At 42.1% G+C, this 27586-nt stretch overlaps 1 protein-coding gene across 2 annotated transcripts; it reads left to right on the top strand.

Annotated features, from left to right (window-relative positions):
* Window positions 1-1346: 1346 nt before the first annotated feature.
* fam81b (family with sequence similarity 81 member B) lies at window positions 1347-26369 on the top strand. 2 transcript variants are annotated; one of them, XM_031893405.1, is made up of 10 exons: window positions 1347-1500; window positions 1695-1770; window positions 3315-3373; window positions 7901-8138; window positions 8891-9009; window positions 15114-15297; window positions 20168-20274; window positions 23189-23324; window positions 24856-25051; window positions 25713-26369. In XM_031893405.1, exons 3-10 carry the CDS (start codon window positions 3330-3332, stop codon window positions 25844-25846), a joined length of 1158 nt encoding a protein of 385 aa, XP_031749265.1. In that variant the 5' UTR covers window positions 1347-1500; window positions 1695-1770; window positions 3315-3329; the 3' UTR covers window positions 25847-26369. The 2 variants fall into 2 exon arrangements, with proteins under 2 accessions (XP_031749265.1, XP_031749267.1); XM_031893407.1 differs by having other exon boundaries at window positions 1364-1770; window positions 15114-15243.
* The last annotated feature ends 1217 nt before the right edge of the window (window positions 26370-27586 follow it).

The following is a 27586-nucleotide window of genomic DNA, read 5'->3' as shown; positions in this document are numbered from 1 at the left end:
GTGGTTGCTAGGGTCCCATTTACCCTAGTAACCAAGCAGTGTAGTAAATGGAATATAAAAGGGAGTGGGCCTGAAAACAAGATAAGTAAGCAACAGTATTTATTTGCCCACAGTATGAACAAGCTTTCTGGTTGTCTAGCAACACTGATCCCAGCAACTAAATAGATGTTAGATTACAGATTATTAATAGGCAAATAATACCAAAAGATTACAGTTAAGGCCATTTTAAGCCTGCCATACAAGCAGATACCCTTTAACCTGGTCATATAAAAGACCTGCTCATTTGGCAGTCCAGCTAAACCAAAAGAACCGTCCTGGATCTCATATTCCAAGTGGTGGGACAAGTCATCCAAGCATTTATTCCTAAAGCCAACAACTGCATTACATGGCGAGGCAGGGACCCATTAGGAAAACAGCCCAATGGTCCATAGATGTCAATATTTTACTCCTGGGCAAGATCAGAATCACCCCCATCATACTGACCAGCCAATTAAGCAGCCCACGCCTACATGCATATGGGCACATTTGGTTAGGATCCAACTTCTGTATCTTCATTCCAGTGGAAGAGGAATAGGTAAAGGGAATATGAATCAATTATTTGATCCACTTTAGGGAAACCACCCTACAGATTTAACGGGCCCTTTGGTAAGGATAGGAACAGAGTTGTATTTCTTAGCCTGATGCCAGCGTATGTATGTGTGGTGCTGATCAACTGCAGGACCCCATGAGCCACAAACATCCTTCTGCTAACCTGCATCTAGAGCTCATTATAGATTTTACACCCCAAAGTCACTATACATGGTTTAGTGGTTAAGGACATGAATATCTTTAATAACTGGGGTGACCAGGGCAATAAAAATAGGTTACAGACTACTGGTCCTTTAAATCAATTGGTATTTCTATACAGCACCAAAGCTAAACTGCAACTCCCATCATCTTCAACAACCAGAAAGGGGTGAGCAAGCCAACATACTCTTACACTACACATTGATTTAGGCATGCCTCTGTTTAATAACCAAGACAGCATCTTGTAAGCTTCAAGAATTCATGGCCTTGTTCTCTAAGCACCAAAAATTGGAATATAAACTTTACAGAATTGGTACTCACTGAGCCTGATTAATCTTGTGCTCAGCGTCGTGTAAGAGCAATAGTATGACTTTCCCCATCATGATAAAGTAAAGTAAAATATGTCTCAGAAATAGCAGAGATGCTCAAATCTGCTATAAACCAACTGCAGGAGGAGATAAGGCTTACATGGGCATAATATATAGAGTAGGAATATACTGTCGGCTCCTTATACAGTGACAGGTCTGACAGGCTACACAACAATTAAGGAATCCATTATTAACTAGCGACAGGCAGCTTCTGAATGGGAAACCAAATAACTACTGTCTTTAGCATTCCTGTAGCCTAGAAACAGCAATAAACACAAGGCAAGTACTGGGCAAGGAGGGGTATGAATGCCACGAGGAGGGTTCTCTGTCTATGGAACAAACAAAGGTATGAAACAGAGCAAGCAGAGCACAGAGAGAGGGCAACTTTCAGTTTGGGGATCATTATTTTAAAGTCAGTAGTAAATGCGCCCCATTGCTAAGACTCTGTCTCCTATTCAGTCTCTGAGCCAGAGTTAGGTTATAAATGGAGTTTGTGCAAGGGACTGTCATGTTTGGTCACTTTGTTTACCTGTGAGCCAGGTTTCTAGGATATGAGACGGTACTGTGGCCAGAGGGTAAATCAGAGCTGAAGACAAGCCGCACTCACTGGATGAAGGTAAGGAAAGATTTATTAGATCTCATGCAAATTTTAGACAGTATTTAACATTTGATATTAATTTTATATTAATTTACTTAACAGTTACTTCTATGATACATGTTTACAGGGCCATACATACAGGGCTCCCTGGGGTAATGAGATTCAGGGCAAAAACACACTTTGCAGGAAATGTAAGAATGTGTAAAAGCTTTTAAATATTTTTCTACCCATTGACTAAAAAGCAATGTGAAAAGCCATTTAAAAACTTTGTTTTCTTTTGTGTAAATGGAACCTCCATGAGGCATTTCCTACATGAACTATTAAGAGTTAGTTATTGGGCCCCTAAATGTGACTGTGGTTTATGTGGAAACCTGTGGCCATGGACATTCATGGGGTGTGAGGAGAAGAGAGTAACCAGGGAAAGCAGGGTTAGGGGCTACTTCAGCGCCGCCTCAGGGGTCCTGGCCACCTGAGGCAGCGAAGTTGGTGCCACCCCCCCATTCGTGCCCCCATCCTTCCTGCGTGAGGGGGGCACCAACTGAGGCCAGGACCCCTGAGGCGGCACTGAAGTAGCCCCTAACCCTGCTTTCCCTGGTTACTCTCTTCTCCTCACACCTCATGAAGGTCCATGGCCACAAGTTTCCACATAAACCACAGTCACATTTAGGGGCCCAATAAATAATTCTTCTACTTCTTAATAGTTCATGTAGGAAATGCCTCATTTAATTATGACTCTTCTGACTTCCTGTGTTTTTTATCTGATTGCGTCTGCTACTCTTTAGTTAAAGGGGACCTGTCACCCTAAGAAATAACTCCAAATTATTTTCTATATTGTTAGTTGAGCAAAATGAACTTTACTTACTCTATATAAATAATATCAATCTTGTTTCTTTCCGTCTTGGAATTACTCAATCAAAGCAAGCAGGTAGGCACCATTTTGTGGACACTGTTATTAAGGCAAGCTTTGTATCATGCCAAAATCTTGTTTATATGCCAGAATGGGGGACCTGATGCCCAGGCCCTTGCACTGGCTACACAATTAGATGATGAGGAGGGAGGGGAAAAGTGAGATGTGCAGTGACATCTAGGAAGTGCTGAACGAAAAGCTAAAGTTATTGTCTGCCCGCCTCTATGCCTAAGGCATAAAGGCGGGGCAAGCAATATATGATTGACATCTGGGATTTTTAAATGCCTCTATAATGGGTTTGGATGTGTTAATATAAAAATGAATTTGGGTTTCATGTTTAATTTGAAAAGGACTTTTATTATACAGCTTTTTATGTCTGGGTGACAGGTCCACTTTAATATTAAAGCAGATAATGCTGCTGTGGGTGACCTAATCTGGATTGGTATTTACAGGTTATCTGAATCTGTTTGAATGAACACTGCAGAACTTAGTTTGTGTGTGTGATGGGGGGGGGGGGGGGGTTTATTATAAATTGTACTTCCTGATAGTATTTAAAGGAGCTCAGAATTCACCTGCTGAGGCCAGGCTGCATGCAATACAGATCCTCTGTTCATTCTATTTATTTATTGTGTTTTCTTTTCGGATATAACTGAAGCAACACTGAGTGAAAATGTCAAGAGAAAATTCAGTTCAGTTGGTTCCCTACAGCGATAGGTAAGTCCTGTACTAATAATGAGCTGGTGTTGTGCTGCCTTGTGGCCAAATCTCCCCAGCATTTTGCATGTTGCCAGTTTGAGAGAGATGCACAATAATCATTTAAAGCCACAACATTATAAGAGGGAAATGATACATTAAATATATAGCACAGGATCTTTGTTGGCCCTTTCCTTTGAACAAAGGAAATAATCCACTTTTAGTGTAGTGGAAGATAAATGGCTTCCATTTTCTGATGCATTGATGAATAAGAGATGTCTCTAAAGTGAGCAATATATTATTGTGTTTCCTCTCTCATTTGATTTGTGTAAGGCATCTTTTGCCCAAGGGTTTATAATCAGTCCAATAAGGCATGGAAATGAATGGAATGATAAAGCACTGAAACCAATAATACCACAGAGCAAAATGATATCAAACAGACCCAAATGCTGAAGTCATATGGTTAACAAAGCTGTTTTATTCTTTTATTGTGTCAAGTAGCATTCAAGAGAATCTGGTTAGGAAAAATCATTTTTTTAAACTAGATCTAGCATGGGTCTAAAGGGAAAGTTGTATAGAAAAATGAGTAAAGGTAGCCATACATGGGCCAATTCTAGCTGCTGATATCGGTCCCTTAGACCGATCCGTGTATGGGCACAAACGACGTGCCTGCCCGACCGACATCTGACCTGAAATCAGCCAGATATCGATTGGGCAGGTTAAAAAATTTTGATACAGTCCCTGAACCAACTGTGCCCAATACTGTCAGTCTAATTTGATTGTTTGGCCCCAGGGCCAAATGACCAAATTAGCCAAAATTCGCCTGATATCGCCCACCCGTAGGTGGGGATATTGAGAGAAGATCCACTCGCTTGGTGACCTCGCCAAACGAGCAGATCTTAACGTGTATGGGGACCTTAAGAATCACAGCCAGGCCAAATCTAAATAAGTCCTATTAGCATTAACAAACCCTGTATTCATCAACATTTTCTTGTTCCTATTTGTCTCCTCCTCAGGCAGGACTTGGGTTATATTGGACCTCCATGTGTAGAGTTATTTGGCCTGCCTGTGATAATCTGGGTTTTCTGGTAGTAGGTTACAGGAGAATTAAAGCTTTATAAAGCTGAAAATGTTAAGCTATCACATTGTACTGTTTTAGGGCTTCTAAACCCTTTGGCTTGTACATTAATGGGCTTGTTCATCTCTAAGTTAACTTTTAGGGGCTGATTTACTTACCCACGAACGGGTCGAAATGAGTCCAATTGCGTTTTTTTCGTAATGATCGGTATTTTGCGATTTTTTCGGATTCTTTACGAATTTTTCGTTACCAATACGATTTTTGCGTAAAAACGCGAGTTTTCGTATCCATTACGAAAGTTGCGTAAAAAGTTGCGCATTTTTCGTAGCGTTAAAACTTACGCGAAAAGTTGCGCATTTTTCGCGTAAGTTTTAACGCTACGAAAAATGCGCAACTTTTTACGCAACTTTCGTAATGGATACGAAAAACTCGCGTTTTTACGCAAAAATCGTATTGGTAACGAAAAATTCGTAAAGAATCCGAAAAAATCGCAAAACATACGAAAAAGTCGCAAAATGTTCGTTTTCAAGTCGGAACTTTTCCAATTCGGGTCGGATTCGTGGGTTAGTAAATCAGCCCCTTAGTATGATGTAAAGCAGTGCTGTCCAACTTCTACGGTGCCGAGGGCCGAAATTTCTCTAGCATACATGGTGGAGGGCCGCTAATGGAAGCCAGTTTTGACCACTCCCCTTTTTAAAACCACACCCACTTCAAACCACACCTATTTTATCACAATGGTGGTAGCACAGCAAAATCCCAAATGCTTGGTCCTTACTGTGGGGATATCAACCATCATTCATATGTGAAAGAATTATGTCATATTAAGATATACCCTTAAATTCCATATGCCTCCTCCTCCCCTGTGGATAGCAGAGCAACCCCCAGTACATAATTACACACCTTTGGGACCATTTAATGGCTATTTCCAACTGCTAACAAACTCCCACAACAAACCCCTGCCAGGTTCACCTCCCACAAGCAGCATAGGGCAAGCAGAGTATGGCAAACACAGGCAGCACACTGCCTGTCCTATGCTGTCTGTGTGTGCCATACTCTGCCTGTCCTACCCTGCCTGTGTGTGCCATACTCTGCCTTCCCTATGCTGCCTCTGTGTGCCATACTCTGCCTGTGTGTGCCATACTCTGCCTGCCCTACCCTGACTGTGTGTGCCATACTCTGCCTGCCCTACCCTTCCTGTGTGTGCCATACCCTCCCTGACCTATTCTGCCTGTGTGTGCCATTCTACCTACCCTATGCTGGCTGTATGTGCCATACTCTGCCTACAGTACCTATGTCTGAGGTGTGAAGAAGTGAACAATGGGAGTGATTACAGCCTGAGCCTGAGGTGTGAACACTGCAGGGGGTGAACAATGCAGGTATTAAAAGGTGTGAAAAAACACAGGGGATTCCATTTTTAAACAATACAGGGGGATTACAGCCTGAATCTGAGGTGAGAACCATGCAGGGGGCCAGTTAATCTCAGTACTGATACCATTTAATGCTTACTCAAAGGTAAGCCATCAAAGCAGCCAGACAGGTGGGGGGCCACACAGAGGGGGGTCGCGGGCCGCATGCGGCCCGCGGGCCGCCAGTTGGACAGCACTGATGTAAAGAGTGATATTCTGAAACAATTTGCAAATGGCCTTCATTATTTATTATTGGTGTTTTTTAATTATTTCACTTTTTGTTCAGCAGCCCTCTAGTTTGGAATTTCAGCAGCTATCTGGATACTAGGGTCTAAATGACCTTAGCAACTAGGGAATAGTTTTAATGAGAAACTGATATAAAAAAAAAATAGGAGAGGGGCTGAATAGAAAAAGTAACAATAAAACTGCAATCGTTTTTGGCCACTGGGGTCAGTTGCTTAAATTGAAATGTTGCTACCCCTCTAAGTTTAGTATATAAAACACAGCATTTTTAGACATATTTATTTTTAGGCCTTAGTTCTACTTTAATTTGCTTCTGATAAAACTGACTAGACTGTGTGTGTTTGTAAATTAAATTATATGTTCCACTAGGGCTATGACTGACTGAACAATGTCTAGAAAGACCTGATTAATACACATAGGGTTGCCACCTGGCTGGTATTTGAGCAGACTAGCTGGTAAATCATCAGCTAGGGATGGCACCGGTATTACAAATGTACCAGCAATGTACTGCCCTATATGTAATGCTCTATAAATCCCTCCCTCCCCTGACCCTCTCTGTTGCTAATGACCCTTTATAACCATGGGCCACCCTCTGCTTTGCCTATAACTCCGCACATTTCCCTACCCATTTCCTGGCCCCATGCACCCTTCCCCCACCAGGCCCGCCCACTTCACCACCCCTTAGCCCAACCTCGAAATGATATGACAACCAGTCCCCAATCCAAAGACTGGTATTATTGACAGAAAAAGGTGGCAACCCTAAATACACATGTTGGAGCTATATAGGTATAGGAAATTAAATAGATGAATCCTAGAAGAGAAAAATTACTATTGAATGATATGTTATGGGATATATAACTTGTAAAACAAGTGTATATGTCTAATAAAATCTAAAGCATGGGCAGAATCAGCCAGGTCGTCAATTTAGATATCCACATATTCTGCATGTAATAAGCAGCCCTGCATGTCAGAAGCTTGGGAGGAGCCCTGCAGGCTGACGGAAATCCATTTAACTTGGACATATTGTTCCTGGGAGCCTTCTTAATAGCTTTGTTATGTCTTTTGCAATCATTGCACATTAGAAGCTCATTGCAAACCTGTTTGTGGTTTCTCTAAAGCTGTTTCGAGATTCCTTAGCTGCACCTTTAGAGTGATTATCAGTAATGTGCATTGTTTGCCGTTGCCAGCCACGAGGCCTCAACATTAATCTGATCAGAGTTCGAAGGGGAAGTAAACAACTCACCAACGTTGTGGACTTAGCTGAGAGAGAAAGTCCTTATTAGGTTCAATTGGTTTATAAAATTCCCAGAGTATATTTTTATAACTTGATGTAGAAACCTATAGGCAGCTGTTTTACTGTAGAATATAGAACTTCTGGACAAAAACAAACATTGTATCATTTAGCCTTGTGGTTTCTAGGTCCTACTGCAAATGAATGCATTTTTTTTAAACTCAAAGACAACTAAACCTTTTCCTATTAACTGCAGTAAAGGCTTTCAGAAAATAACATCTCATGTGTTTTGTCCCCCAGCTATTCTCCTGATATCTTCAAAAGTCAACTTTCTTTAAAATGTGACAAATATTTACATGCATGTCTACTAAAGCTGTACTTTATACATTAGTGCAACATGTTATTTATCCTACTAACTGATTTAGTAATACTGTGCCCATACATTACAGGTGCTAATTAAATGCATAGCAAGACACTGAAAGCTCCTCAGAATGCCGCCATGAGTTTGGGAATAGGAATCATCTCTTGTTAAATCTGGACCAGCTATTTCTTTCTTTCCAGAAGTTACTAAATTACTTGCTTTCTTATAGAGGGCAGCCTTTCCTACCAGCCATACACATGAATCGAGTGGATGGACTAGAAGGCAGGTTATTTAACCAGGAGAAGACCACCAACATCTTGCTAAATCAGGCCTTTAAATTAAAAGATGATGTTTCATCTCTGCGTGGGCTCCATGGAAGTCATTGGGATACAGTGGCCCAAAGGCTGCTAGAAAACCACATGCAGACAATGGCCCAGATAGTCAAACAGCTCAGTAAAGATATTGAGGTAATAACCAGGACTTGCTTTATATACACTGACATTTGCATCTCAAACTTGCGTTTGATACATAGTAAAAAAGCCAATGAAATCAATGACTCTTAGGATCCATAATTCTAGGAGTAACAAGGGATTCCTTGAACTGTATGGAAAAAGGGAGCAGAAACAATATTGTGTGTTTCTTATTGTTCTAATGAGGAAAATATGCGTGATATAACATTATAATGTTTTCATATAATTCCTTTTGTATACTGGATATATTCTACAGTCCCTTACCGGCAGCCAGGTTACTCAGTGGAACTTACAAATTAACAAGGATGGCACATTTGACCATTAATGCTTCCTGTTAAAATGCTTTTTGAATTTTTGCCCATAATATATTAAAAGGATTTGGCTTATGATTCTTGATATTCTGTCTCCTTATATTGGCAAAGTGGACAATAATAACACTCCTTGTACAGATGCTGCCTAAATTAAGCAGCAATAGTGTGGATATTAAAGCAGAGCAACAATGATCATTGAGAAACAGCTCATTTAGAAAGCTTGACTTTCTAAATGCATTTAATCACCCTGTAATATTTATCTTTTTACAAACAATTTAATAAATCTGTGCAGTTTTTCCCAACAAAGTGAGAGTTAAGGGAAGCTGGCCAAAAGTGTAACACATATTTATCTGTAATTATCTATACCAGTGTATATAGTAATAATAATCATTTCTTACACGGAAGATATTATAGAAGATTTCTATTGGACTATTGTAGACTCTGGAGAATCAGATCCGAGATAGAGATCAAGTGAGCACAGGAACAAGTTATGCTGTTCAGAATCTGGACAAGAGACACCTCTATGGTATTGGTGATCTACGAGGTCGAGTGGCCAGGTCAGCATTAACAAATATATTCCTGCTTTTACTATTCTCAATATTTCCTAGAAATGTACCATTCATGCTGTCAGTGTTTCCTGTTAATTTTTGTCAGTACTTCTGAAATCATCAACTCAGTCTGTTTTCCACTGAGCCAGGTATTAACAGAAGCAAGTGGGTTAGGGCATCAACTGCTACACTGTTAGGGGGCAGTAGGGTCAGGGGTTACTACACTGGTTCTGGGCCCCTGACCTGCCAAATCCATGTGTTTTTGCCATAGGTGGCAGAAGTTGCACAACCCTGCTTGAGCAATAACGGTGTTACATGTCCAGTTTAGGAGCAGTTTTGGTGAATTAGCTTCAAATGGCTAACTGGGCTAAAATAGAAGGACCTACGAGTACTTGTGAATAATAAACGTGTGGCTATGAATGCCAGTCAGCATCAGCAACAGGGGTCATCAAGGAATTATCCTGTATTATTAAGGTTATAGACTGACAGGACTGGTGTGTAATTCCTTTCCTTTACAAAGCACTGGTAAGGTTTAGTCATATGCGTATATATATGGAATTGTCTCCCCGAATCGGCTATACTGACCGATACATTAGATCAGGTATCCCCAAACTTTCTTTGAGAGCCACACAAGCATGAAAAAAGTCCCTTGGGGATACCAAATAAGGACTGTGATTGGCTATTTGGTATCCCCATGTGGCCTGCTGGCCTGCAGGAGCCTATGCTTGGAGTAAAACTTTTCTCCAAGCCGAAATGTAAAAATGGGCACCTACTTTGAGGCCACTGGGAGCAACAAGGGGGTGGTGAGCAACATGTTGCTCCTGAGCCACTGGTTGGGGATCACCGCATTAGATTAGTTTCAAGAAAGGGTTGAATCTGAAACTACAAGGCTACTGATATTAAGTACAAAGTTCAGAAAGTGGTCTGGTTGCTTTTTGGAGACAAGGAAGATCAAGCAGAATGGGGTTTTTCATGCAGCAGTTGGGTAGAATTTACTAGGGCAAAAGATTGAACTTGACGTGTTTTCTTTTTTTCAGCTGCTATTTAACAAATTAAAGATTTCTGTAAGTCTATATTAGTGTGCAGAATACAAAACATCATATACAGCATCTGGGTAGTTTTATAGTGGGATGGCACTGTATTAAATCTATATATGGGGATTGTGGATTTTTAATCATATCTGTGATTGTAGCGTAGGTTATTCAGCTCTATCAAGGCAATGTTTGAGATGTCGGGAATAATGGGAGTACATATGAATACTGTATGTCTGTGAACCACTAATGAAAGACAAAGTGCTCATTTTTCACTTAGATAATCATTAGAGAAATAAGCCTTGTGATTTACTAGAGTATAGCAGTAATTTGATAAAGAGGCAGGCTAATAGATCCGTTTACACTGACATTTGTTGGTGTTGTAAAGGGAAATTAATAACAAGTGTTGACATTAGGAGAGGTAATTTTTGTTTTGATTTGTGCAACATCGCCAGATTTGTTTATTTTAATTTCCTTGTGTTTAATGCATAGAAATATGCAATGTAAGCCACGTCGACTATTTGAAATAGGTGAAAAGCAGATATATCCAATGTTTCGATCTGGCTAGCAATTAGTAGGCTGGTTCCAACAAATGCTCCTGTCTTGGCAGCTAAAGGTCATGTACCCAAACTTGACGAAAACAAATGGAGGAAGCCTAAAAGCTGAACTTTGTTGCAAATAACTTTATTAAGCTGTGCCACTACATGTTTTGGACCCACAGCCCTTTCTCAAGTGATACTATAGGCACCATCTCTCCCTACTATACCTGCTATCCCACAGCCCCAGTCCCTTCCCAGAGGCTATTATCCCCCCACTGCTACTATAGGCACCACCTCTCCATACTATACCTGCTATCCCACAGCCCCAGTCCCTTCCCAGAGGCTATTATCCCCCCACTTTTACTATAGGCACCATCTCTCCATACTATACCAGCTGTCCCACAGCCACAGTCCCTTCCCAGAGGCTATTATCCCCCCACTGCTACTATAGGCACCATATCTCCCTACTATACCTGCTATCCCACAGCCACAGTCCCTTCCCAGAGGCTATTATCCCCCCACTTTTACTATAGGCACCATCTCTCCATACTATACCAGCTGTCCCACAGCCACAGTCCCTTCCCAGAGGCTATTATCCCCCCACTGCTACTATAGGCACCATATCTCCCTACTATACCTGCTATCCCACAGCCACAGTCCCTTTCCAGAGGCTATTATCCCCCCCCACTGCTACTATAGGCACCATCTCTCCCTACTATACCTGCTATCCCACAGCCACAGTCCCTTCCCAGAGGCTATTATCCCCCCACTGCTACTATAGGCACCATCTCTCCCTACTATACCTGCTATCCCACAGCCACAGTCCCTTCCCAGAGGCTATTATCCCCCCACTGCTACTATAGGCACCATCTCTCCCTACTATACCTGCTGTCCCACAGCCACAGTCCCTTCCCAGAGGCTATTATCCCCCCACTGCTACTATAGGCACCATCTCTCCCTACTATACCTGCTACCCCACAGCCCCAGTCCCTTCCCAGAGGCTATTATCCCCCCACTGCTACTATAGGCACCATATCTCCATACTATACCTGCTGTCCCACAGCCACAGTCCCTTCCCAGAGGCTATTATCCCCCCACTGCTACTATATGCACCATCTCTCCCTACTATACCTGCTATCCCACAGCTACAGACCCTTCCCAGAGGCTATTATCCCCCCACTGCTACTATATGCACCATCTCTCCCTACTATACCTGCTATCCCACAGCCCCAGTCCCTTCCCAGAGGCTATTATCCCCCCACTGCTACTATATGCACCATCTCTCCCTACTATACCTGCTATCCCACAGCCACAGTCCCTTCCCAGAGGCTATTATCCCCCCACTGCTACTATAGGCACCATCTCTCCCTACTATACCTGCTATCCCACAGCCCCAGTCCCTTCCCAGAGGCTATTATCCCCACTGCTACTATAGGCACCATCTCTCCCTACTATACCTGCTATCCCACAGCCCCAGTCCCTTCCCAGAGGCTATTATCCCCACTGCTACTATAGGCACCATCTCTCCATACTATACCTGCTATCCCACAGCCCCAGTCCCTTCCCAGAGGCTATTATCCCCCCACTGCTACTATATGCACCATCTCTCCCTACTATACCTGCTATCCCACAGCCACAGTCCCTTCCCAGAGGCTATTATCCCCACTGCTACTATAGGCACCATCTCTCCATACTATACCTGCTATCCCACAGTCCCTTCCCAGAGGCTATTATCCCCCCACTGCTACTATAGGCACCATCTCTCCCTACTATACCTGCTATCCCACAGCCACAGTCCCTTCCCAGAGGCTATTATCCCCACTGCTACTATAGGCACCATCTCTCCATACTATACCTGCTATCCCACAGTCCCTTCCCAGAGGCTATTATCCCCCCACTGCTACTATATGCACCATCTCTCCCTACTATACCTGCTATCCCACAGCCACAGTCCCTTCCCAGAGGCTATTATCCCCACTGCTACTATAGGCACCATCTCTCCATACTATACCTGCTATCCCACAGTCCCTTCCCAGAGGCTATTATCCCCCCACTGCTACTATAGGCACCATACCTCCCTACTATACCTGCTATCCCACAGCCACAGTCCCTTCCCAGAGGCTATTATCCCTCCACTGCTACTATAGGCACCATCTCTCCCTACTATACCTGCTATCCCACAGCCACAGTCCCTTCCCAGAGGCTATTATCCCACTGCTACTATAGGCACCATCTCTCCCTACTATACCTGCTATCCCACAGCCAGAGTCACTTGCCAGAAGCTTTTATCCCACTGCTACTATAGGCACCATCTCTCCATACTATACCTGCTATCCCACAGCCCCAGTCCCTTCCCAGAGGCTATTATCCCCCCACTGCTACTATATGCACCATCTCTCCCTACTATACCTGCTATCCCACAGCCACAGTCCCTTCCCAGAGGCTATTATCCCCACTGCTACTATAGGCACCATCTCTCCATACTATACCTGCTATCCCACAGTCCCTTCCCAGAGGCTATTATCCCCCCACTGCTACTATAGGCACCATCTCTCCCTACTATACCTGCTATCCCACAGCCACAGTCCCTTCCCAGAGGCTATTATCCCCACTGCTACTATAGGCACCATCTCTCCATACTATACCTGCTATCCCACAGTCCCTTCCCAGAGGCTATTATCCCCCCACTGCTACTATATGCACCATCTCTCCCTACTATACCTGCTATCCCACAGCCACAGTCCCTTCCCAGAGGCTATTATCCCCACTGCTACTATAGGCACCATCTCTCCATACTATACCTGCTATCCCACAGTCCCTTCCCAGAGGCTATTATCCCCCCACTGCTACTATAGGCACCATACCTCCCTACTATACCTGCTATCCCACAGCCACAGTCCCTTCCCAGAGGCTATTATCCCTCCACTGCTACTATAGGCACCATCTCTCCCTACTATACCTGCTATCCCACAGCCACAGTCCCTTCCCAGAGGCTATTATCCCACTGCTACTATAGGCACCATCTCTCCCTACTATACCTGCTATCCCACAGCCAGAGTCACTTGCCAGAAGCTTTTATCCCACTGCTACAAGAGTCATTTCATCCATTTATGCCTGTCATCCTATTATTCACTCTGAGCAGCTTTATAAATAGATATTAATATTATTATCTCACAGCTAACATAGGTACTGTTGGCACAGTTAAGAAGTAAATTTTTCATGTAATATTGAGATTAGCCACCTGATTCCTTCTTTGGAATCTCTATGGAATCCTCTTTCTAACAATATGTTGCAGGCAGATCAGTCTTCCAAGACAAATCTGTATGTAATCTGTATGTAACTGACTACAGCTATGAACTTACCCTTTATACAGTTAATTTCCTGAATAATTCAGATATCAGAGAAGTGCTAAAACCAATGTATGGAAATTTTACCAAACTGATCATTAAAGGTTAAGTTGATATGAAATCTATTATCCAGAATGCTTAGGACATCAGTTTTCTGGATAAAGAGTAATCCTTCTTAAACTGATCACCATAACTGAGGACTAGAAATAATCATTAAAATGATTGAAAAAGAACAAATAGAATTTATACCGATGAAGGATTACGGAGTACACAAGTTGAGTGAATGACCTTTGATTCATACAGGGAATGATTAACTGTGATTAGTTGAGTCCCTTCACATATGTCACCAAGTCTATATTGGGTCTGATAGAATGAAACAGCCAGTCCTTTCAGAGAAACCCTGCCACATATGGACGAATGCTTAGAAAACTTAGAAAATGGTGTTTCCAACTCAGCAAAATTCACCTGCGAAGGGAAATAGAACATCTTAAAACACCATTTAGAATTATTTCAGTCTTTTAAAGGAGACATTTTATATAAAGTTCATATTCAGTTGTAATATTCATCCTCCCTCAAAATGCGAAATGATGCAGAAAGAAAGATGTTTTGAAAGCATTTTACCTCCTAAAACTGTCATTATATGAGAGCTGCATACACAACCTCTCTATTCAGAAGCCAGAGTGAAATGAGACATGGGAGTGTCCTTCAGTCTCCCACAGGAAGTGGTCACAGCACTGACTGACAGGCTTTACTCAGCAGCAGCAGGGAAAACTCCTCCCTCCTTCTGTGTCTCTCTGCTTGTGCTGTTGTGGGGGAAGAAGGGACAAGTAGATCAGGAACTAGTGCTGTGACATCACTAAGCCCCGCCCACTGTATGAATATTCACTCCACTTTAAGTAAGTGAGGTTGTGTCATTGAAGTCTATGAGGGCGGTGGCTCTGAGCCACATACTGAAGAGTCCAAACCGGAAGCTGGCATAAGGTCTGGGTAGAGCACAGTTTTCAAGCAGTTATGGACATATTTGAACCCAAAGGTATTAAAATAAATGCACTTCCTTCTATTTCACATTATTTTACATGGTTTAGTGCACTGTAAAAATTTATGGTATATATCCCCTTTAAAATAAATCCTCTTCAAAAGGAATACAGTATGAACTTTATAAAATGATTATATTTCTGCCACTGATCTGATTTCAGATGTGATGCCAGCATTGCAAAACTCTCTGGGGATTTGGCCAATACCAAGCATGAACTTCAAGCGCAGGAGAAAGAGATTCGCAGCATAAACGCTTCACTGGAAACACATATGAAGGAGTCAGATTTTAAGGTGTGTGTTTGGTTAGAGTGCCTGCCCACAGCAATGAAACTATACCATCCAAAGGTGTGTATTTACCAGTCAGAAGCTAAAACTTATAGTACATACTCATGAGGCCCAGACTGACAATCTGTCAATTTATTGGGCTGGCCGGGGGCTGTTTGGGCCTCTGTGTCCTTAAAATGCTAGGGTCTTAGTCAGAACCTGATTCCTATATACTGTAGGCTAGCTGGCAGGGGAGTTTTCTATCTGACAACTTTATTTGTGATGTATATAAAGTATTTTTGAATATCAGTTTGTAATACTAACTAATTCCATGACAAAACAACCCAATTTGGCTACTGTTTCTGCATAGAGTTTATATGTGGGTAGGGGTACCTACAGTCCCGGTCTGCTACAGACTATGTTACATGATTTATTTGATAGCAACCGCCCTGCTTCCCATATTATACAGTGTTCCTCTGTCTGCTTTATCATCATCACCTTATTACATGCACTGTAGGTTGTAAACAAAAAAAAAATTATGCTGCCCATTAAGCTTGTTATAAAATATGTTTATAGTGTCAACTTTTTTTTAATGTACAGGATGTGTGGTCGAAGGGAGACCTTTTCCCAAAATGTGAAGGAATAAACACTGCTTTCTAAATTCTGTTGAGATTACAAAAACCCACTAAGGGCTATGGCACAGATGGAATGCCATGGTGTTTGCAAGAACTATAGCAGTCAGAACAAACTTAATGGGCTGTTACTACTACAGTCTGTGGCGGTCAATGCTCTGTGTGTGCCATTACCTTAAACCAGCAGTGCAGGATTATGGCTTGTGGATGCTGCTGGCTCAGTATGTGTAAAAGTAGGGCAGGAGAGAGACCATGAAGAGGATTAGGGGACCCATGAGAATTTAGTGGGGCTAATGGTGGAGAAGGGGCATTACTGTACATATAAGTTATGCAGCACCATCAGCCTTTAACAGATGGAAGTGGTAAGCATAACTTTAATGAAACAAAAAGAAGGCGTGTATAGACATTACATTTCCTATTATCTCCTGTAATGTTTATAAATCATTTTTAATCAACCAATGTGCCTATAGTAACCAGTGGTGTAACTAAGCCATGGAGGGCCCTGCCAAAAAATCTGCGGAGGTCCCCGGTGGGTAGAGCAACAGGAACCCGCCACCCCCCTGTGGCCGGCCGCCTGCCCCCCCCACTAGCTTGCACCTGCTTGCTCTTATTAGGTAGGTGAGTGGTACTCGCAAGCAGGGAGGGTGGCCAGCTACTACAGTTTCTAAAACTATAGAGAATAAGACCCTCTGCTTTCTGTATAGTTACACCACTGATAGTAAACCTTTCTTTGGTAGATTATGGAGCTGGTCAAGCTTGAATATTATTATCATATTAATTAATACTTACTCTAAATTGCTGCACCTCTCTGCCAATAATTCACTGTCCACCTATTGCTTCTTCTTATATCACCCTACCCCAGGTGTAACCTTCCCTTTATACGTGGCCTAATTCTCCATCACCTAGGCTTTTAGGGCTTTACTTATGCACAATAACAAGCATGGAAGCTCTATTAACCAAAACAAACATTAGTATACAAACCAATTGTCATTACTAAGAGGCTAAAGTGTAGATGTTGTTCACATTTGCATAAAGCAGCTGAAACTAGGGCAGCAGAGCTTAGCCGTAATTAAAACAAACTAACCAGAAACCATCACTGAGCTGACAAGGGAAATGAAGGCATTCCCCGCAATGGACATCTGTCCGTTTTCATGCACCTAACATTTCATTGCTGCCAAGCCTAAATGGAGAGCAGAAGGGAAATATGACAAAATCCCTTCATGTTGTCAGCCAAGGAATGTCACACAAACAAGTGCTGCTTCATGTTCAACTAGGTGACCGGGGAAAAGTCATTACATTCTGCTATTCCAAATGTCCCCAGCTCCATGTATTTCATGGGTCCTTGTGGTTTTCCACACATGCCCTATACTTACCCATAGGAAAACAGGGATATCAGCTAAAATTATTCTGCTTTTAGTCTAGTTTACAAAGTCTTATTTACATAGATAATCTTGGCATTTCAATTCAGGGCCAAATATAAAGGCAGGCAGTTTGGAGTAATGGGGGTGGTGGCAACAGTTGTTGGGTTGGGGGAGCAGATCAGCAGGGCCATGCTGGCAGACTGGAGGAGATTGGGTGGGCGAGTGGTGTGACAAAGTGGGGAAGGGGTTCAATGTGGGAGAAAGCAGTGGGTAGGGTGGCCCCTAGACACCAATGCTATTTGACCCAGCTCTGTTTTAGTTTTTCATACGTTAAAATGAGAAAGACTGTTGAGTAAAAAAAAATTGGGGTGACTTTAAGTTTACTGTTATATACAAATAATCCACATATTCATTATAGGAATGCACTAGTTATACCCAATTGCTTTGCCATTGGCATGAATTTATGCTAAACTAGTCCTGGTATGTTCTAACCAAGTACCTTTTCAAGGGCTATGAGCCCAGGACCAATACCCTTCCTGCCCTTCTCTATATCCAACCCCAACAATATTTCTCTATTTTTCAGTTTGCTCATATAAACTAAACGAGAGAGGACAACACATGAAATTCCACATTATTTCACGCTTGAATAAAGGCAGGCAATGCTCTAATACGGAGTGTTCCCAAGTAGGAGGATGATTCACCGAGATATAAAGGCAGGGAGGATATAGCATAGCTCTCTCACACAGCAAACTACCACTAATTAATTATACCATATGCCAAGAATAGACAGACATACGTTTGCAATAAAAAATAGCCTTGTGTATCAATCCTTTCACAATCATTGTGCCCACTCCTAGGTAGAAGCAGAGCAGAGAAAAAAGCTGCCAATCGTAACCAGTCCCCCCCACAGTGAACTGCGTTGCCTTTCTGCTGTAGGTCCCCCTCACCTCTTGCTTCCTGCCTGTAATTGAAAGGATCCATTCTCAGTTAGGCTGAAGGTTCTGAATAAATAGCTAGGCTTTAATAATACCCTTGTGAATGAGGCCTGCACGGCACAACAAAACCAAATGAGTGTAGTGACACGTGCATGTCCTTGCTGTCAGCAGGCTTTATATTTATAGTATAATATGGTATATTTATAGTAACGGAAATAACTTAGTCCTGCTTTAAATTATCATGATACTGGAAGTCACAAAGGCTGAAGGTTTGGTGCTTTTGTATTCGCAGGGTGAATTCTATTATCCTGATATACATTATTTATTCTAATACACCAAAATGCAGTGAGTCATGTGACACACAGAACATCGCTTAGTTCCAATAATAACTTCAGTAGGTACTGTTTAAATAAATATATATATATAGATATATAGATATATATATATATATTTCCATGGGTTAGCATACTGCTTCAACAGACTGCTTCAACACTAACAGAGCTGTACAGGTATAGTTGCACATTGCACATTCCTGCACAACATCATTGATCCCCCCCTTCCTTTGGTTTGGGTCCCAGTCTTCCTAAAATACTTGGGGGCCTCATATATATTAAATTGGCCCTGCTTAAATATGATCACTAATGGGTTTTTTTTGTCTCTGAGGACCAAATAATTGCTGTTCTGTAACATGGTATAATTAGAAAAAAAATCTGTTTTGTAATACGAACAATCTCCCCAAATGGTGTTAGAATAAAAAGGAATTAGTATGTTAATAGCCCTCCTCTCTCTATTGATTAATTCGGTGAGAAGGAACACTGAATAAATGGCTTTACACCCCAGTGGGCACACAGCTTCCATAGGCAATGAAAACACTGCACAAAATCCAACTGCAATCTAATGCCTGTGCTTATCACCATACCCCCCCACACACATTGTATTGTATTTTTATTTTTTCAAAGCCACATACCACCTGTGTAGATCACTCATTCAGCAGGTCTATGCCATTACCCCAATAAACATACTGCTCCCATTTTCACGCCATCATTCTGCGTGTGAAATGGTATAACTGTGTCAGGGTTTTTCGCTCAGCTGTTAATGAGGAGCACTTCATATGGGTGACTTTTAAAAGAAAAAGTGCACTACTTCTGATCATGGGGATAAATATCTCCAGGGGGTGCTTAGGGACCTTTTGAGACAGCGGACCCAATGCTGTACTTTCTCACCCCACCCCACTTGATTACCTCTCCTGTGCTTAGACAGTGATGATGGGATTGGTAAATAATAAATAAATAGTGCACACATTACAATTGCACTCTCTGCCCTAAAAAGCTAAATTTGAGGTTAAAACCCATAAATGAGTTGCCAGGGGTGTCTTTGTGCTGCTCCTGGTACAGTGCTGCCTCAATTAAGGTTCTCAAGGTACTGAATATCTCTAATAATATTCTCTAATAATAAATTCTCATGTGCAACAGCCCTAAAATGTATGTTAAACTGCATCATTATAAAGCATGTAGATCTGAGAGTCATTTACAATGCCCCACACAGTGTGCAAAGAGTATAAAAAGGGCAAGGAGAATGCATGGAGAAATAGTTGAGGGACCTTTGCTCTCCATTTCAGAGTAGAGACATGTGGATTGTGCCCAAATGAAATGCTACCTGCATTAGGTGGCACTCTGTTCCAAAGGGTTACACTTTTGCCCCTGAACCCCCAGGCTTCTCTCTAGTATCTATACCTATCTGATGCTGGGAGTAGTAACTTAACAGCTGAAGAGCCACAGGTTGGGTATGCCTGTGTGTTGGTATAATGCCCCCTTGCCTAAGGGAATTTCCCAGTTGTATCCATAGAAGGCTGTGTATTTACCTTGTCTGTTAGTAAAACCTCTTACCAGCTGTTGTACAATTTCTGCCTAAGACCACAGAAATGTGTGTTTTCTCTGCTGAGTGCTGGAAGTAAGTGGTGCGTGGTTAATGTGAGAGCGGATGAACTGGCTCAACTCACTGTTCCCTGCTGAATTTTTATTAGGTAATGCAGCTATTAGGAAAGATGGAGGCTTCCATTTCTGAGCAAAACAACAAAGTAAAATCCGCACAGGGGGAGCAACACCACGAGATCCAACTTCTAGATTTCAAGTACGTGTTTTAATTACATTAATGCAGCCTGGTCCAGAAAAGCCTTAGCCTAATGAGTAGCTTGGCATAGAGCAAGGCACTGAATCAATACAGAATGCAGAATTAGAGCGTTGGAGTGGTTTGTCGGTTTGATATCTGCAGTTTTCCCTTGTATTGAAGGAAAGAATTTATGCTGAGTTTGCCTATTAATTCCAAACATTGGAAGGTCAAACGATAACTATTTAGATGTGCCAGTTTTGTGGAATGCTAAATGCTAAAGTGTATATCTGAATATTTCAGCATTAGCAAAAAATTTTTTAAAGACATTCTGACTATTATAAAACCATTGGGCATATTTACAAACTGGGGGAGCAAAGCAGTATGTTATTTGCACTCAAAACGGAAAAATCTCCAGCACAGTGCAGGAAGGAACGCATTCTGTTCTCCCTATGTGCCTATACTCACACAGGCGCATGTAAGCGCCAAACACAGGTGGAACGCACTGCAGAGAAACGCAGAAAGGAACGCTCATTAGTCCTAATACCGGACACACATTGAATCCACATCCTGCATAGCTAATTAGCAATTAATTTAGATGCATGCTGCTGACTGAACTGACTTACAGTATGTGCAGTTGTTAACTAGCCATGCAGAACATGGATTTAATATGTGGCCGGTAATACAGGGCTGACGTGGCAACTCTAGGCCCACTGTTCAGTAATGAAGAGATCGGCACCCTCCTCAGTGGATCCCATAAAATATTTGCTGGCACACAGGCAAATGCCCTGTGACATATTAAACTAGCAAGGGTTCTAGGCTAGTGCCACCAGTGCTGGCATCCTCCTCTGCCCTTGCCTACTCCTTCCATAGGTAGGGTTGCCGCCTTTTTGGGTTGCCTACTAGCTGGGCAGGGGGGAGTTCCTGCGAGGGAGCCGTCTGTGATGTAAATGGACAGGGATGTGTCATCAAGGGGGGTTATGACATCAGGGGCTGAATTCATGCCCTCAAGGATTGAATTTGGAAAGCATTTAGTAAGTCTGTTGGAGCTAGGATAGAGGAATAGGGCAGGCCGGGGGTACATCGCATGCAGGCGAGTTCATTTGCCAGTAAATTTATTATAACGGCCGCTATTGGCTGCTATTATGCTAGCTGGGTCAGTGAAATACCGGCTAGGTGGGAACTCACAGGATTGTGCGACATGCATCCTTTGTTCCTACACCTGGAGCATGTCTAGTCCCGAGAACTCTGGATAAAAGCAAGCTTTAGGTGTGGCATGCCACCCCCTAATTTGTGCCGCCCTCAAATTTGGGCCTGAGTGCCACATGTGGCTGTTTCTTGACCTGCATAATAACATAGATAAACAGCAGATTTACTCGCTCTTCTGTTTGGGCCTTGATGAAGACACCTAGAGTGGATTTTGATGCCAAAATACAAGAGCTTCACCGAACTCTGCTTTATGCTTCTGCACTCAACGAGACACATTACCCATGAGTGCAGACAATGGATCACGTGGTTTTGCAGTTTCTTGGCCTGCATTTATACGTAGGCCAAAAAAAGCAATGAGGGACAAGACTTACCCTGCTGGCACTTGCCCTGTTTGCTGGTGATTGTTTTTTTGTAACTTGTTCCCAAAATAGTGTCCCTCACATTATGTTGCGCTGCTCTTGCACCTTGCATAACCGGATACTGGAGAAGTATCACAGGAGTCTTGGGCAGGGCAGCAACTGGTCAGTGATGACTCAACTGACTCTAGAGAAATGTGCGAATGTTACTCATCACTTGTAGCCCTTCATTCAGTGCTAGCTGCTCCCGATCCTAGTAATGGATTCAGAGGAATACAGAGACTAAATGATTACCACTTGTTTTCTTGGTTTGTGCTAAGTAGCTAAGTACTAAAACAAGACTGATGACTAAGTATGGGGCAGCCAGCACTGTCTGAACCTCAATAAACTACAGCAATGTATTCCTGGAGTACATGTATATAAATTTGGGCAGTGTCAAATACTTTCAAAGGAGCAGCATATAGATAGTAGAGGGGATTTGGCTTTTCATAAATACATATGATACCATAATTCTTGCAACTAAAAGCAACTAATGTGAATGGCAGTTCATGATTTATGTGCTTCTGTCCTCAATCTATAATAGACTCCTGAGATATTTTATAAAGATATTATTCATTATCCTTTATTTATATACAGACCATTTTACATAGATTGTTGATCATTAACATTCGTCCCAGGCCCTAGTGCAGCCTAAAGTCTCTATCATCAATGAGGAACCAATTAACCTGTCTGTATGGGGAGTGGGAGTAAACCAGCTTACCTGGAAACCCATGCAGGCACAGGAGAACATCCAAACTTCTTCCATATAATTCCCAGGATGAATCCAAAGTAAAGAACCCCTTGCTGCAAGGCAGAAATGAAAGCCACTGCTCCACTGTGCATGTAGATATATACTGCAAAGATGCCAGACTAGATCACCCACTTACCTGAGCTGAAAGCATTGTAGTTTATATTTATATCCTGGGATCTAAAAAATGTAGAAATATATATATTTTTAAACAACACACGGCACACTTTAACCTGGGGCAAAAGAAGTGCTTGCACCCTAGGGTAAGATGCACTCTGCCCCTCGTGCCACATTGAAAATATATGTGCCTCCTTTGCCAGCCCCTTTTGGATTAAGTCCTACCTCCAAGGGTCATGCCACAGATCTCTGCACTCTGAAACAAACAGGCTCTAATTTGCATCTGTATTGGTCAATCCTACTTATGCTGCTCTTGTTATTACACTGGAATTTTGGGGGAAAAAACTATGCTTTTTGGAATAAAAACAAGACTATTTGGCAATTTATTTGCAGTACCTAACTCTGTAGCATTGGTTCTCTGTAACACTATTGTTGCTTGATAATCTAAAATAATGTTATTTATTCTTAGGCTTGGTGGGTTACTTAATGATATACAAGGACAAATCCAAAATCACCGGCGATGGACAGAATCTCAAATACAAAAATCCTCCCAAGAGCAAGCTCACAGCTTAGAGCAGCTCCTGGGTGCCATTCAACAGAAAATGGTAAGCACTAGTGACTGGCAACAATGGAACTACAGATACTTGCACAGGAGAACCCACACATCATCATCTCGTGTCCATTACAATCTGCTCCCTTCTCCATCACATCATGTGCTTTAGTTATCAATGTCTTGATGGTACCCAAGGGCAGATTCATTCAGCAGAGGCTCAGATCTTGTAGAAATAATGTTGGGGGGAAAAAAACATTACCACGGAGGGAAATTAATGATTGTTTCTGGGAATGGTGCCATATTTATCCGACTACTTGCAACTCTTAATCATATCTGCCCTCTAGTTATTATATCCCCGCATACATTTCATAGATGTGCTCTTCTCTAAGCCCATTAATTCTCCAGTAATTCTGTACAAAGGCATGCACAGCAAAAAATCTAAAACCACCATTGACTGTAACTACCATTATCACAGCAGGTACTCAGCAATTCCTATCAAAGTAAGTACTCTGAATGGGAAGGCGAATCATGTTCTTCATGTCAATGCAAGTTACTAATAGGGTTTGTGTTAAATATGTACCATACAACCCTGTATCACAGGTTCCCCTTCCAAAGACTACATAGTATCCTGTATATAGGAAATAATCTACCACCCATTCTAAAACATAAGAAGATACATAGTCACAGAAGAGATACATAATCAAATAAAGGCAAGTGGCCAAAGGTCAAGAGCTTTTCTACATCTCATGGAACTCCACGGTGACTTTTGCTATCCTCATATTTTACAACTATATTAGTTATATTAACACAATTACATCACTGAGCAGCTATTGTAACATGACAAACCATTTAGAAACCAATATATTACAGGATATTCATAATGCCGGTCTGTGTTATTATATAGGGTCAGATTGAGGTGTGCAGGGCTCACCGGGTCTCAGTGGCCCCTGCACTCCTCAATGGCCCCTGCCGTGGCCTTCAAACCGCAGGGCCCCCCACCCGCCCGACCCCCTCCCTCGAGTGAGCATAAATGAAGGTTACCTGCAGCGTGTCAGGGGAGGGAGACGGTAGGATCTGTGGAGCGCCAGAGCTGGGACCCACCAGGTTTTTTCCCGGTGCCCCAGCAGTATTAACCATATACTTACCATACTTTCCTCTTATCCAGTTACACAGTACAATTGTCTAGGCACAGTGTGGGATTTCAAGACACCACATTTCTATCACTCCCAGCAAAATGGCATTGAAATGGCACTTCAAAATGAAAGAGTTGAACATTGAATCAACCTTAGTTTGCCAACAGCATCAGTTGCAGCTTTACTTTCCACTACCATTTTCTGTTTCTAATTTTCATGGGTGGGCCTCTAATTTGCAATTTCATCTCATGTGTATATTTTTTGTATGCAGATGTGATGACAATAAAGCTTGACCTTAGGCACTGCATTTTTACCATTACTGTATGCACCCTCATTGTTGCTTTAAAGTAGAAACAGTAAATACACGGTTAACAAGTATTACAGATGGGGTCCCCCCTTCCTCTCCTTGTGTTATGTTTCAGTGTTTAACTAGAATTCCCTACCATACAGGATATATCAGAGAAGAGGCTGCAGGACAATATCCAGCACCTTACAATAAAAGTGGATAAAACAGTCGAGACGCAGAGGCTTGAGACCAAGCTGAACAAACTGAAACACGCTGAGGATAAAATCAATGCAAGAATGAATGCAATTGAAACGGAAATCTGGGATGAGTTGGAAAATATGAAGAGTGAATACAGAGCAGGTAGGCCAGTTATACACGTAACAATGAAGTTATATTTAAATGATAAGTTCCAGTAAAACAAAGCCAGTCAGTTGTACAAAATATATATTGTTTGCACAGCAGGATTTTTACATGGGTGGAGGCTGTCAGAGTTAGACTGGGCACCTCTACTCCCTCTGCCAACTGTGGCCACAAGGAAGAAGTTCAGTACATGGTGGGAGGAGGGCCCCCAGGCATCAGCCCCAGAAACCCAATTCTGACCTTGGAGGCTGCCATATTGCTTAGATCGACAGAGACAATAGCAGACCATTCATATTACTACAGTTATCTTTCAGCTGTGATTTATGGAGAGCATAAATACAAATTCCCAAAGCAAATACATTGCATGCATGCATGATTTAAAGCATGAAGATTAACTTATACCCAGTATTGTTTAGAAACCATGCATACACTAAAGTATTCCTTCTATAGGACAGACTATCCCCAGACTTCGTATGTCTTCTAATTTACAAAGTGCAGCTCTCATTCCTCTGTTTAAATAGAGTTATTAGAGTGCTAAGGCTAATGGGTCATGTGGCATTTTGACCTGAGAAAACCTTGGGCATTAAATTCATACTTTACTGTTTCTATACTTCCAGAGTTTGTGATATCTAACTGCAATTTTTTTTATTTTCCAAATTAGGATTTCAGTCAATTCAAGAATCTCTAAATTCTCTTCAACAAATCCAAGAGACAAAGGTGAACCTGGAAACCAAGAAAGTCCACAGAGATATCAAGCAGTTACGGCGCAAGATTGTAGAACTAAAGGATATCTAACATTTCCCTTGCCTCCCTAGCACTAATCCATAGCAAGACTTGCAATTTTTATACCTGTTTCTCCAGTGCGGTGCCTTTAAAACCACAGGTTGGACAACTTGCTCTGTATACTTTATGGCGTAAAGAACTGACATTTGAGACTGAACTTACACCACACAATGTGCAACATACTAAATAGACAACAATCAGCAGTTTCTTTGCACTTTGCTTAGTGCATTTGAAGAATAGAAACCTCTGTGCTCCTTTTCTGAGAGTATGAGAGCAGAGACCTGTAATATGCCCCTGAATCGAGCACTGCCTGTGCCTGCATGTAGATGCACCCCCACCCCCCTAATTTTGAGTGTCATTCAGAATCGCAAGTTAGGGAGCATCAGGAGGCCTATTATTGCTGTGCTCTGTTCCTCATGCTACACAAGTGCAGCTTACCCTGGGGCACAAGAGCTTCTTAAGCTTTATCAGAAAGGTCTATGTAAATACAGCCATAAGCACTCACAGAAAAGCTGCACTGAGTCCTCTATCAAAAGAAACACAAGATTTTGTGTCTTCTTTTGTGTAAACATGTTCTTCGGGATCAGACTTCCTCTCCCAGAATAATCCTTCATTCCCGGGGCCAGAGTCTGCGCAGTTCTCTCCTGCTCCCCCTCCCATAAGAATTAATAAAACTCACTCCCCCCCCAACTTTAGGAATGTGTAATCTGAGCTATAACATCTAGAGCTGCAGCAGGAAGCTACTTAAAATGGCAGCTGCTGTCTTAAGCAAACAGAGAAAGCTTCTAGGGCTGTTTATTCAGGTATGGTAATGCTTTCTGCAGAATAAATATATTGTTCTAGGGGGCACTAATTTGGCAAATCTATTTGCAATAAAATGACTGTCCTTCTCCTTTAAGTGAACAGTAAGGGGGTGTGTGAGCACTCGCAGTCTTTAGAACCCAGGAGCATTTTGGCCCCTAGTGCTGCCCTTAGTGCAGTGATCCCCAACCAGTGGCTCAGGGGCAACATGTTGCTCACCAACCCCTTGGATGTTGCTCCCAGTGTCCCCAAACCAGGTAGTTATTTTTGAATTGAAACAAGATTTCCTACCAAATAAATCCCCCTGTAAGCTGATAGTGTGCATAGAGGCTGCCTAATAGCCAATCACAGCCCTTATTTGGCACCTCTGTGAACTTTTATGATGCTTGTGTTGCTCTCCAAGTCTTTTAACATTTGACTGTGGCTCACGAATAAGAAAGGTTGGGGACCCCTGCCTTAGTGCAATAGCGCTCTCTGCATTAGAAGAGCCAAAATTGCAATTAAAAATGTTTTGCCTTGAAATTACCAGGAGCTGCTTTTTCCTCCTTTGTAACTTCAGGGGCGCTGTCACCCAAGGCAGGTTTCTCTATGTAATGATTCCACACTGTCTATCTGAGCTGGAGTTCAGTACCTAAAAAGCAGCACTGTTTACTTACTCAGTTTGTTTAATGCAATTGTATATAAAAGAGTGAATTTTCATTTGAAATAAAACATATATAATAAATTTCTATATATACTACACTGCAAAGTGCCTAAAGAGACATCACACACATTTCAGAGAGAGTAGAATCTTTGCATGGCATTTCTTAGTGAGAAAAAGAAATGTTCTCCATCTATTTGAGATCATTAGAAACCCTGAAGTTTGAAACTCCAGCCCCGCCAATATACCAAACTGCTTGATCACCCGCATACCCAACCCAATGCGCCTAACTGCCCACCACCCGTACCTTG

This window comes from Xenopus tropicalis, chromosome 1 (assembly GCF_000004195.4).
Source record: "Xenopus tropicalis strain Nigerian chromosome 1, UCB_Xtro_10.0, whole genome shotgun sequence".
Lineage (NCBI taxonomy): Eukaryota > Metazoa > Chordata > Amphibia > Anura > Pipidae > Xenopus > Xenopus tropicalis.
The sequence above is the reverse complement of the archived record's forward strand: the minus strand, read 5'-3'. Positions and strand labels throughout refer to the sequence as shown.